Genomic DNA, 12,459 nt, shown 5'->3' on the forward strand with positions numbered 1-12,459 from the left:
AACGGGAGGGGACGCGGTGGCACCGGCCGCCTTTGCAGCGGCGCCGGACGGGGCTTTCCCGCAGCTCCGGGTAGCCTGCGGGGCGCGGCGGCGGGTCGGGGGGACTCTGCTCTTCACAGCTGGAGGGGATTGTCCGCCGTGTGCCCGGGGCGGGCACATCCCCGTGACTGCAGACAGGGTCCTGGAGAAAAAGCCATGTCGGGTCCCAGCGAGCAGAGTGGCTCCCGTCTGCGAGAGCCAGGAGTGTCAGAGACCTGCCGTCCTTGTCGCAGACCTCGGTATTAAAAACCGAGGAAAAAGAGAGAAAATGCTACGATTTGAATAATTCCATCTTCCTGTGGATTCCGGAACGGACAGCTCACCCCCCTCGACAGCCCCCCTAGCAGGGAAACAGCCTGTCTTTACCGGGAAATGTAATCTATCTGGGATCAGAAAAGGTGAAAATAGTATAATCTTAAAGTACTAAGCGGAGGGGTCTTTTGTAGAGACAGAGGTAAGGCTGTCCAGCTGCTGCAACTACATTTTTTACCTTGGCGCGCTTGGACTTTCTAAGTGTATTCTCAACTCCGAATTTCCTACATACGTAGCACATGGGTTTGCAATTTGCTTGCCATGTTGGTTGTTCTGTGTTGTTTTTTAATCTTTCAGTTACTCTTATATAGTCGCAGCCTTAGCTCTGTCCTCAGTCGGATTTTTACCTCCAAATGTTTTATTTAAGCGCTGATAGTACCAACAGTATCTTTAAGCCAGGAAAAGCCACTAAATTGAACATACCCCTCTACATGTGCACTACACTCACACCCTGATATATTTTTGGTCCCAGCAAAATTCTGTATCACCGTATCTTTTTCTATACTGGGTTTAACATCCCTTCCTCACTGGCCATGACAGGTATGAGCAAGTGGTCACTAGGACTAGTTATAGCTAGTCAGAGAGCTCCTCTGTCTGCCTGAGCAGAGGTGCAGCTGGAAGCTGGTTAGTTTGTGCGAAGTCCGAACAGCTAAATCACTAAGTCAGTCCCCGAGAGTGCTCAGGGTCACTGGAACAGTCAGCATAAACAACTCCAGGACCTCAAATTCCACTAGCTACAGCAAGAAAATGGGATGGATAAGGTTGCTGAACTCCATCCTACTTCTTTAGGGAAAAGGCGTGAAGTTGATCCCCTTGCAGGCTTCCTGGGTTCCATGCTCCTCCTTGGGGGGGTCTGCAGTTATGGGGCTCCGTAAGACCTTGTACCAGCTGCTGCACAAAGGGGTGACTGAATGTGAAGAACCTTAGGGCAAAGAGGAATGCGTGTTAAAGTTGCAGATCTTTGGGCCTGTGTCCAAAGAGGTGAAGCAAAGAAATTTAAATTTTGCCCATCTTGGCTTTACTGAGCCCCCTTCAGCTTGCTTTCTTCTGGTTCGGGTAGCGCAGGAGGGTTTATTTCAGAGCACTCTTACTTGTCCTCCCTCCAAAACCAAGTGAGATGTTCAGATTCCCTGTCAGGAAGGAGCAAGGGGCGGGTAAGAAGAAGGAAAGGCTGCGTGAGGTTATGGCGTGACAGACCGCTTTCTCACCTCTAGACATTTAAATCTAGTACAGTTTAACTCTTTGACATACTGAACTTGAGAAAACATCAAAATGCACACAGATTTTGGAGAATTTTGTGATAGTGTCCTTCAGCATGAGAGGTTCACCAAGTTTTCACCTTTTGGTAGAAGCCACCCTACGTTGAAGAGATGGGGCTCGGCGCGGAAGGTAGCTCGGGGAAAGCTGTGAAAGAGCTGGACTCCTCTCCAGGCACTGAAGATGTTTTTATTGGCAGGATTAAGGCACGTAGGAGGCCAGCAGGAGATTTTTAATGATTGGGAATAATGCTAAGGGAGATGGTGTTTTCGTGTAATACCTTTAAAAATGAAATATTCTGCATAGTATGTTCCAGTATGTCCTAATGTTGTTCTATATGTTGAAGTATACCGGACTACGTGATAAATAGCAAATGAGACAGTTCTGACATTCCCTCGTACTCTGCCAGGACCAAGGCAGCTCCAGTACTTGCCCTTTTGACGTTTCCCTATCGGAAGCCGAGAGGATTACACCTGAAGCCCTGTGCAGGGACTTGTGCCGCAGGTGTGTTTCCCCTCCATTGCCAGCTCTACCGCTCCACAGCCTGGGCTCAGATGAAGTTCCCCAGGTTGTTTCTTGGGTCTTGTGTTGATCAAAAGTGTGTTCGTGGTGTGAGTTACCCCACAGAAGACCACTCACCAGCAGATAAACCCTGCTTTCGCACAGGCACGCTACATCTCTTCTAGCATCTGTGGTGAGTGAGGGCAAAGCAACTCCCACAGGGCAACAGAGCTCATTTATACCCTCTGTACAAATGTAATGAGCCGTGGGATGCTCTGGTGGGAACCACTCTCCTGAGCGTCCCCAGGACTTGGCACGACTGGTGGCAGGCAGAATACCCATGGCAGGAGGTTGGGACTAGATGATCTTTAAGGTCCCTTCAACCCAAGCCATTCTGTGGTTCTACGTACCATTGGTACAGACAGGAGGAAATCCTTTTCAGAATCATCGTTACCACGATAAGTAACTATTGTTCTGTATCATGTTTTGGAACTGGCTACAACATATTTCTAGATGTTCGCAGTTAATTTCCTATACGTTTGAAAGAGAAAAAAAAAAAAAAAGAGGGATTTCCATGCTCTGTTGAGAAGCAAATGTATGCATTATTCTCTGCATGGGTGTGACAGAGTGCAAACGTGGATAATGCAGGGATACATCTCTAATGCAAAGCACCAGCTGCAGAAAAGGTGATTTTAGGGAAAGGTCATTCGACAGTTTGTTCACTCTAATCACTAGAGAAATGCGATTTCTGAGAAGTTTTCAGCACGGCAGATGTTGTTTTGCAGAGACTCACCTGGTAGATTTGCGGGCATCCTCTTGATCCTGACAGTGACAGAAATCCGAATTGTGAAGGGTATTTTCAGCTATTCCTTAATGAGTTCCTCTTTCCTTGTAGCACTTTAATGAACTCCAGGTTGTAGTTACCTCCCCCTTCTTTCTCTCCCGATGCTTCTAATTTGAGATAAATATTTGAGATTAGAAGTGGCTCTGGGTATGAAATGTGACCCTTAACCTCCATGCAACTCTCTGATTATGACATGCCATTAAAAACTAGATTCATCTCTCTAATCCCGCAACTTGGAAACGTTCAGCTCAAATTACATCAGTGTCTTTTTTAACAGGAGCAACGTTTCTTTAAGGGATGTGTCACTTTCAAATGCAAAATCGGAAACAGCTGCCTGCTTCAGACATCAGAGGAGCTACCCCCTATCCAGAAACGAGACCACTTTTTTGGGCTCCGTGAAACCCAAAATCTATCTTCTAAAATTGAAAGGCTGCTCCACCTCAGCAGCTGAATAATCACTGGCGTTAACATAACCATTTTAGTTGTTTTTTCTTCTTCATACCTTCTATGAAGGTATTAATTAGTGGAAGGACAGGATATCTTCATTCTGTGTTAGATGCTTGCAGGGCTTTGGATCTCTACCCTATTTTAAAAACCAAGAACTTGCACACCATAGATACTTGTTGCACCCTTTGTAGGAAAAAGTGTGAAAACTTTCAGATTGATCTGCCCGTAAGTCCTCATGCCTCTTCGCATATTTTACAGCAAAAAGCAATTAAAAAGGTAGGGAATTATAAGAAATATATCTCTCAAGTTGTGAATGTTACAGAGCTGGTAACAGAGAATGATCAGTGATTGTTTCTTAACAAGAGCTGGGGAACACCAAGGAAGAAGTTCTAAACGAAACAAAATTAAGAAGTACTTTGTGTCATACGACACAATTTAACTGTGGCATCCATTGCTCCATGATCCTGGGCGTGACAAAAGCTCAGATGGGCTCAAAACACGGCTGGGCAAATTCATGTAAGAAAAATCCATCAGGTATGATCAGATGTAAAGACACAACCCCTGACTCGGGAAGTCTAGAAGATGCAGATTGCTGAAAACTGGAAGTTGATACTGGGGAAAATATAATCGCAGAGTGCTCCAGTGCTGTTCCCAGTGGCCGTCAGACGCTGTGTTCCGCATCCCTTGCTGTGAGCAGTGTAGCCATCCTTATCAAGAAGCACTTCTAAGATGTGGGCCTCTCTCCTAGAAAAGAGCATCCTCGAGAGGATGGTAATTCATAACCTCCTCATGCAACGCTGAATTTCAGAGTATGAACAAAGTTCTTCACTACGTAAGCTGAGAACTGACAAGAGGAGGATGGTGGTAATACCTCCATACATAGCTATCATGACTGTATTCAGAAAGTTCCATGGCTGCTTGGCTAAAATAGTAGGAAAAAAAAAGTGCCCATGGACAACTTACAGGGTAGTGATGTACAATTGAAGGTCATTCAGCTGATGTGGGCTGACAAGTTACAAATCAGCTGTTCTGTGGAAACTGGCCATATATACACCCCGTGTCCATCCCAGCTCTGAAAGTCAACTACCTCAACTTAAACCATTTTAATGTGTTTAGGAATTACAGAAACGGACTGGGATGCCAGTATCCTGAATACTGTAGCTGTGTAAGTGATAGGACCATGACATCTCCCAACAGAACGGAAAGAAAAAATGTACAGACATTTCTAAGCATTAAACAACACATTATACACCAGGGCATCCTTTATTACTATTACTACATCTTATTGAGCAGTTACGGTGTTAAGGAATCCACACGCAGAAGCAAGGGCATGTCTCACCATCATTAAAATTCCCATCCTCTCTTTTTCTCCCTTCGCTTACACTGCTGATATGGTAAAAAAAGAGCAAGTGTTATCTTTTACAAAAGTGTCTTTCCTTAAAAGGATCTTTTTCCTTTATAGGCCAAGCAAAGCAGACATTTTTGTGGGCGCTGGGGGTGGTGGTGGGGACTTAACATATATGATAAATATAGAAGTAGTAGAGAAAATATTTGGCATGTGGTAACAACTTAGGCTAAATAAATTCCAGTGGTTACCCAAACTAAAGTTTTTTTTTTTTATGATAGCAAACAAAACAGACTGTAATTGAATCTCTGAGAATGCCTTTGACGCTGAAAAGGCGGTGCCGAGAGTGGAGAACTCATGAAGTCTCTGAGAAATTTTGTGTTGTAAAATGCAAGACAATATTCGTTCCCTAGCTGCAGTGCACCTTGAGTTTGCAACACTAATCATGAGATGCCTGATCAACATTTTTACTTTTTTCCCCCCAAAGAAATAGCTTTCCAAGGCAGCCGGATGCCATAATTAGTCATCCCACCAGTGCCACTGTGTGACACTCATCTGGCAATGGGAAGGTAGCGAGATGCACCCCTCTTCTCACCAAAATTTGGCTGTTGCAATGGCTTTTATGCTTTGCCAAGGAGCACCTTTCTTGCACGCACAGGTATTGTCAGAGTTGTCAGTCACTGCCCTCACTGCTTGGTAGAGAGGCGAGAGCTTAAATCTGCACATTTCTCGCCCTAATTGGGGCATGCGGGGCCCGTCCCTGAGCCGTGCCAGGCACCGCAGCAGCCACCCCCGGCCCAGGGGCACCGCGGAGACCGGCTATGTCTCCTCAGAGACCCGGGCGAGCACCGGGCCTGGCCCGCTGCCGTTGCCGCCGAGCTGCGGGGCAGCCCCAGCCGGGCCCCGCCGGCTCTCGGGGTTCTCCTCTCGCCCCGGCCGCGGCCCCGGCCCGCACAGCCGCCTGCCCGGCCCACCTCGGGCCGGGGACCGCTCGCTGGGCTCGGCTCGGCCGGGCCCGGCTGCGCCCGGGGCGGGGCGCGGCCTGCGGCAGGCCCGTCCCAGGGCCCGGCTCCGCCCCGGCTGTGCGAGGGCCGGCGCCGCGGCGGGCGGGAAGATGGCGGCGACGGGCGGGGGGGGCGCCGCTGTGTCGGTGCTGGCCCCCAGCGGGCGGCGGGTCACGGTGCGGGTGGGGCCCGGCACGGTGCTGCTGCAGGTGGGTCCGCGCGGGGGCGGCCGGCGGCGCGGCGCGGCGGGGCTCGGGCCGGCCCGTAACGCCTCCGTTCTCTCCGCAGATCCTTGAGGAGGTCTGCAGGAAGCAGGGCGGCAGTCCCGGCGAGTACGGCCTGAAGTGAGTCTCTCCGCCCCGCTGGGCCGCGTGCGGGCCCGGTCGGCGCCGCGCCCGGGGCCGCCCTCCCGGGCCGGGCTCTCCAGGGCGCCCTGCCCGTGGTGCGGCGGGCCTGCCCCGCGGCGGGCGGGGGCCCGGGGTGACGGAGCTCCTCGCCCAGGGCCGGCCCCGCTCTCCGCCGGTCACCGGGGGAGATCGGTCAGGTCGTCCCTGGCGAGAGGCTCCGCGGGTCCCCGCTGTTCGCGAACAGAGTTCTGTGCACACGAATCTCCCGATTTCCCCGTGCCAGGTTCCCTTCGCTTTTGGGGTGGATGTCCGAGACCCCGTGCCACCTGCGCCAGGGCGTCCCTCCCCGCGCGCGCCGCGGCCGGCTCACAGGCTGGTGGGACTCGGCCCCTCTAGGCCCGTGTGAGACTCTGTACCTCAGCGGAGTCATAACCACGAAGTTATTTGCCTGAGCAGCTGTAAAAAAAAAAAGTACCTTGTTATTTAACAGTGAACACCATGCTCGAATACGTGTTCAGCTGCTGTTTATCTCCTAAAGCCTGAGGAGAAACATGTATTTGAGTATTATATCTGTGACCTCTACAGACTGCAACTTTTTTGGTGTGCCGTGTAATTTTTGTCAATGACTGTTTCCTGAATTACCTGGTGTGCGTTGTTGAATCATGCTCTATGGCTTCTGGTCCGCCTGCGGGGAATTCTCCTGTTCAGTACCTGGACTTTGCATTGTGGCCAGTCCCTGAGGTGATCTGAAGGCGGTACAGGACCGTTCCTGGTGTCTTCATGGGCTGTGTTCTTCCTTAGGTTTCAGAGGAGCGTGTTGGATCTCTCTTTACAGTGGAGGTTCGCCAGGCTGCCCAACAATGCCAAGCTGGAGATGGTGCCAGTCTCTAATAGAGTGGGAGTTGGAAACACGGTATGTTTGTTGCACAGTGTCACCTGATCTGTTCAGTTATCGGTTGTGCTGGGGGTTTGAGCTCCTCGGATCTAATGAGCAAGAGTATTGTTGGGCTCAGCCAATGCTTGAGTGGAAGAGCACCCAAAGAGCAGCTGAGGTGTGGTGGAAAATGGTAATTTAGTAGCTGGAAGTCTTTGCTCGCGGTTGCTATGATAGTGGAGTTCCAGCTCTGTGCTGGAGGATAGGGAGATCTTTTGGGGAGCTGAAAAGCTAGTAGCCATGAATGTATACAAAGTTAAACATCACTGATGACTTTGCTCAGCAGTAGAGCTACTAACTCAGTTCCTTTTCCTAATTTCTATTTCAGTCACTCTTGTCTGCCTCTGGATTTTGACTAAAATCTCAAATTCTTACAGGATTCTCTTTTGCTTCTTTCCCAGCATTGCTGTTCACGGTGGGTTCACACGGCTTTAGAATTTTTTGACGCGTGCTGCGTTTAGCAGTTGCTGAATGTCCCAATTCAGTAAAATTTGCAAAGCGCTTACAGATGCTGTGTTGTGTTTGAATTCTTGTTACATTTAGGAGATTTAAGAATCTTTTATGCATGTTGTTATAGCAGTTGGAGGCATAACTTCTAAAACAATGCATAGATGTTAATGAGTGTAAACATTTTATGTAGTAAAAATGATGTGTGATCTTATTTAAGTAGCCTCGGAATGAAAATTTGTTTATCCCTGACAGTCGTCTCTCTACTGACTTCCTCCTATGGAGTTTCTTGATTTTTTTGAAAGTTGCAGGTCTTTTAGTGCTAATATCTCCATGTCTGTCTGCCAAATTGCATCAGTGGCATTTTGTTATAGGCAGCTGCCTTCGCTGTCACAAAGATAAATCGATACATACATTGAAAAGTGAACTTTGTAGTGTGAGAAGGTTTTGGAATCTCTGCTGTAGTTCACTGTGGGCATGCAGCGTAGTTTTGGGGGTCACTGATGTCCATGTTTTCCTCTGTAAAACCTGCATGTGCTTTGTTTTGGCACTAATGTTTTCTTTACGACTTTGTGGTAGAAAGAAGTTTGTGCTCCAAATGACGTATTTATTTAAAAAAAATACCACAAGCTGGTAGCATCTGCTTAAAATTTTCAGTTAAAAAAGCGATGGCATGGAGTTCATCTTCCAGAGGAAAGTGTTTCTCTTAAGATGGTACAGTGATGACTTGATCTGACATTTGCATCCAGTTTGGGAGGTATTTTACTGAACAAAAACAGTGATTTTATTTTTTTTTCCAAGAAGATACACGCAGCATATCAGAAAGGGTGAGAAGGACTGTGTACTGTAGGAGAGGGGTTGTAACATGGAATCACTACTTTAGGTCACAAAAGAGAAGACTTAATGAAAGTTTAAATTGTTGCTGTTTAGTTATATTTCAACAGAAGAATCTGCAGAAGTGAGGCTTCCCTTGATGTGTTCTTTGCTATTTTATGGACTTGAGAAGATACAGCGAATGTGCTTGTGAAGGGTGTAGTCTAAACAGAGTTGCTGTCCCATAAACCAAGAACAGAGATTTAATTTGGAAGAATTTTACAGACGGTGTAAGAAAATACTTTGTACAAAATACAATTGACCGAAAGAATTCCCCGCCACAGTGTCAAATACTGTAGGAAGTTTAAAACAGCTAGACAACTCTGTGACCAGAATTGGCACTAGTGTTATGCCCTAATACGGTGGCAGCTGAGATGTGAACTCAGTCATGCAGGCTGACTGCGGTAATGCTGGGATGAATTTGCTTCTGTGCCTTTTGTTGTTGTCTCTTTTATTGAGATAATGCGCGTGGAAGTAGGTGTGCGTTCCTGTCGTGCGTTGGCAGCAGTTACCCCTAGAGAAAGGACACAGGTTTCGATAAATCACGAGTTTGTTCAGCAGAGCTGATGTTTGGGAAGCAGAATGCTTTTGGATTTGCCTTCGCGTGTAAAAATCATTGATTCCTATAAGACAGTTCTTTAGAGAAAAACTGAACGAATTCCCCTATTGATGGCAGGTGATCTCGGGGTACAGTTCAGGGGAACTGTACATCAGTACAGTTCTAGTGTTAAAGTTGTTAGCCTTTTGTTTATATGTTTGTAAACTTAGAAGATAATTGGCAGTGGTGTCTCTATTATTTTATAGAGAGCCTGGAATTTTTAAGAAGACTTTTTTAATTGACTGAATATGACTTTCGTGACATGCTTAGCTTTGAACTGTTGCCCAAAAACTGATGCAACTGGTAGTCTGAATTTCTGGGCTGGATTCTTATAGAATGGTGATGTCAGCTGTCATCACTCCGCTGTAGCTGAAGATAATCTAAGGCTTGTCTCCAGCATAGGAGAAACCAGGAGACTGTGTTAGTGGTGGGATGAAACGACTTAGTTCTGTTGGCTAGTTGTTGACGATGCCACTGTTTCCTTTATGTAGAAAAATTCCTGTCTCCAGCAGATCACAATTTGCAGTCCTGCAAGGACTGGTAGGAGCCGAGGCAGATGACAAACACATTCCTCCAAGGAAATCACAGTACATTGCCGGAGTATGTGGTGTCTATTTTTTCCCATCTCTCTCTCCCCCCTCAGCTCACACACATGCACAGACACACGCTCTCACAGAGAGAGGACACTCTGAGGTTGTCGGTAGGGACACGTGAAAACAGAACGAAAGAAAGCTTCTGTTGATGTCCTAGGCTTACGTCAGACTTTTGAACAAGGCCAATGTCTGTGGACTTCAGAAAAACGTAGTTGACTAGAGACACTAGGTGCTGTCTAATAGGGACTTTTTTTTTTTTTTTTTTTTTTTTACTTTTCTTTAGATGGGTGAGCTAATTGGGAAAACTTAGAATTACACATTTTGAAAAGGAAAGCTGAATATTCCCTAAAAGGTAAAGATAAGACCTGAAGTGCTCTGCCGTTCTGCACCTGTTGGGTCAGCTGCTGGATTTTTCCTTTGGGACCATCAGGAGTTTATAGAATCACAGAATAGTCTGGGTTGGAACAGATCTTTAAAGGTCATCTAGTCCAACCCCCAAAGTTGAGTTTGCAGTTCTTCAGGACTGTCCTCAGTGTGTTCATTTTAGAAATGCCTTGGGGTTTGGTTTTTTTTTTTTTGGTAGCAATTCTCTGTAGAATATGTAGGATCTGCATGAGACCTGCTAATGAACGTGAATCATTCCATGTTGGAAAAGGCCTGTTAGAATAGACAGCTACCTCTCCTTTGTCTTTTTCTGCAGGTGTTTGAGAACTTGATAACTGAGTGTCCAGAATGATTTTTGAGACTTTTGATTAATTTACTCTTAAATTGTATGTCAAAATTTTGTGGTTAGGAAGCATTAGTGAGTTGCAAGTTACACATGTAGTCTCTTTGGACTGATAATAGTTGGATAGGTCTTCAATAACTCAAAGATAGATTTGGACCGTATTCATCCTTTCTCTGTGTGGCTGTGCACGTATCCTGTTTGTTCTGCCTTGGGGAAGTGTTCTGCAAATCGATGCTTAAGTCGACAGAGCTCTGGGTTGATGTTTTAGTTTATGCAGCTGCATCAATCCTGTCTGGGTTACTGGAATGCATTTTAAATAGCTGCGAAGACCGTTGCTGTAAAGTTTCAGCTAGTGTAAAACAGAACATCTCAGTCTCTTGTGATGACACGTTATTTGGGACGCCTGCATTGGCCTTTGTCCGAATATATTTCGGTTCAGGATATGGCAGGGAAGAGAGTCCCAAGAAAGCTGGTTAATGTTTAAGGACGGCCGCCTCCGTGCTCAGGAGCGGTCCATTCCAATGAATAGGAAATAGGCAAAAATACCAGGATACCTGTGTGGATGAACAAGGAGCTCCTGGCCAAACTCAAACACAAAAAGGAAGCATACGGAGAGTGAAAATAAGGGTGGGTAACCTGGGAGGAATGGAGAGACCTTGTCCAAGCAGTCAGGGATGAAGTTAAGGAAGCTTAAGCCCAACTGGAATTGAGTCTGGCCAGGGATGTCAAAGACAACAAGAAGGGCTTTTTTTGGATAGCGGGTTCTAGAGATCACTGAAATATTGAAAAAAAGTTGTTGTGAAGAAAAAAAAGTTTTTATTCAATTTTTAGATTGATTTAGTGTATTTTTCCTATAGGTTCGGATTGCATTACAGTTAGACGATGGCTCCCGTTTACAAGACACATTTGTCTGTCAACAGACTTTGTGGGAACTTGTCAACCATTTTGCAAAGATCAGGTGAGTAATGCTGAGAGAAAATACTTGTTTGGATGTATCTCTGCATGACGGTAGTTACATTTGTTACAGTGATCCAGCTAAATCCTGCAGATTTGTAGAATTTGCATTTATTTGACGGTGTTGGTGTTCCTCTACAACACAGGTGTTTGCCTTTTCCTTGCTTTTTCAGATTTGACGCTCCATGGTTTCATTATTACTTTTTAGTCATGGCATAGCACTCCTGTTTCAGGGCATAAACTAGTAACAAACTGCTAAGGCTAGGAAGAAGCTATAACTGGATATATTGCCACGCCTGTCTTAACGCAGACTTGTTTGAAGTCAAGTTGCGGCCAGAGTTGAGATGGAGCCTCCATTATCTTGATCACCAGTATTTCTGTGCTGCAGTTCCATGTGGTGGAGTTTTGGTTTTTTTTCTTAAGCGAGTTGGCTATTGCTTTTGAGGCTTTGCTGTCATGCAAGTTCTTCAAGGAAGTCTGGAGCTCTCAGCGGGCTGATGTGGCATCTTCAAAAGACTGTTTAGATCCTGTTTAAATGGAAGAATTTCTGGTCCTCCGTTTGTTGAATATATACGTGGGTTAGAAATCTTATTAGAGTCCAGCCTACATTCAGTGCTTGCTTTTGTCGTTAGTTTTGACTTAAAAATACTGTATTGTTTTGAAATGTCAAACTAATAAACTTTTCTCTAAAGACAGTTCTTTTAATTTTGTCACGGCTTGGAAGATGAATCCTTGAAGCTGTGACAGCCATCCCATTCTGAACAGAATTTCCAAATTTTGGGTTTTTTTGTATTGTAGTTGGCTTTACCTTTCTCTTGATAATTTTTTTTTCAGATCCTGTATTTCTAGCTTGTTCTTTTTCTTACATTCCTCACCTTCTGCTAGTTGCTCCTTTGCATTTGAATCCCGTGCTCATCTGTACAGATACTGTGCTGTGGTATTGTGCAAACTGGAACTATTTTTATTAATTTCTCAAGCCAATTAAATACTCATCTAAAGAGGCAGTAGTGGGGGTGATGCTGCAGTAGCATTCAGATAAGCTCAACCTTTTAGGGTGCAGTTACAGGATGCAGAATGATGAATTGTCACCTGTTAGCTGAGCTGTAGTAATTGACTGGTTATGGGTATGTGTTAGTACTAGACTAACATGTACTAGCATAAATTACTTTAGTTAAAGTTTAAAGTTGCTTGTTCTACACTGCAGTTGAAATAGCCTGAGAAGCATGGTTCTGGGCTC

General features: G+C 45.9%; 1 protein-coding gene across 2 annotated transcripts in view; it reads left to right on the plus strand.

The window, feature by feature from the left end:
• Positions 1-5,835: 5,835 nt before the first annotated feature.
• ASPSCR1 (ASPSCR1 tether for SLC2A4, UBX domain containing) overlaps positions 5,836-12,459 on the plus strand; it is a 45,234-nt gene continuing 38,610 nt past the window's right edge. The window contains exons 1-4 of one of the 2 annotated variants that reach the window (XM_063352226.1): positions 5,836-5,958; positions 6,038-6,093; positions 6,898-7,009; positions 11,126-11,226. In XM_063352226.1, coding sequence (XP_063208296.1) covers positions 5,860-5,958; positions 6,038-6,093; positions 6,898-7,009; positions 11,126-11,226 — 368 coding nt within the window. In that variant the 5' untranslated portion in view covers positions 5,836-5,859. The remainder of the gene's footprint in view (positions 5,959-6,037; positions 6,094-6,897; positions 7,010-11,125; positions 11,227-12,459) is intronic. The other variant, XM_063352227.1, reaches the window with a different exon arrangement.

The sequence above is a fragment of the Chroicocephalus ridibundus genome, chromosome 14 (genome assembly GCF_963924245.1).
Source record: "Chroicocephalus ridibundus chromosome 14, bChrRid1.1, whole genome shotgun sequence".
Lineage (NCBI taxonomy): Eukaryota > Metazoa > Chordata > Aves > Charadriiformes > Laridae > Chroicocephalus > Chroicocephalus ridibundus.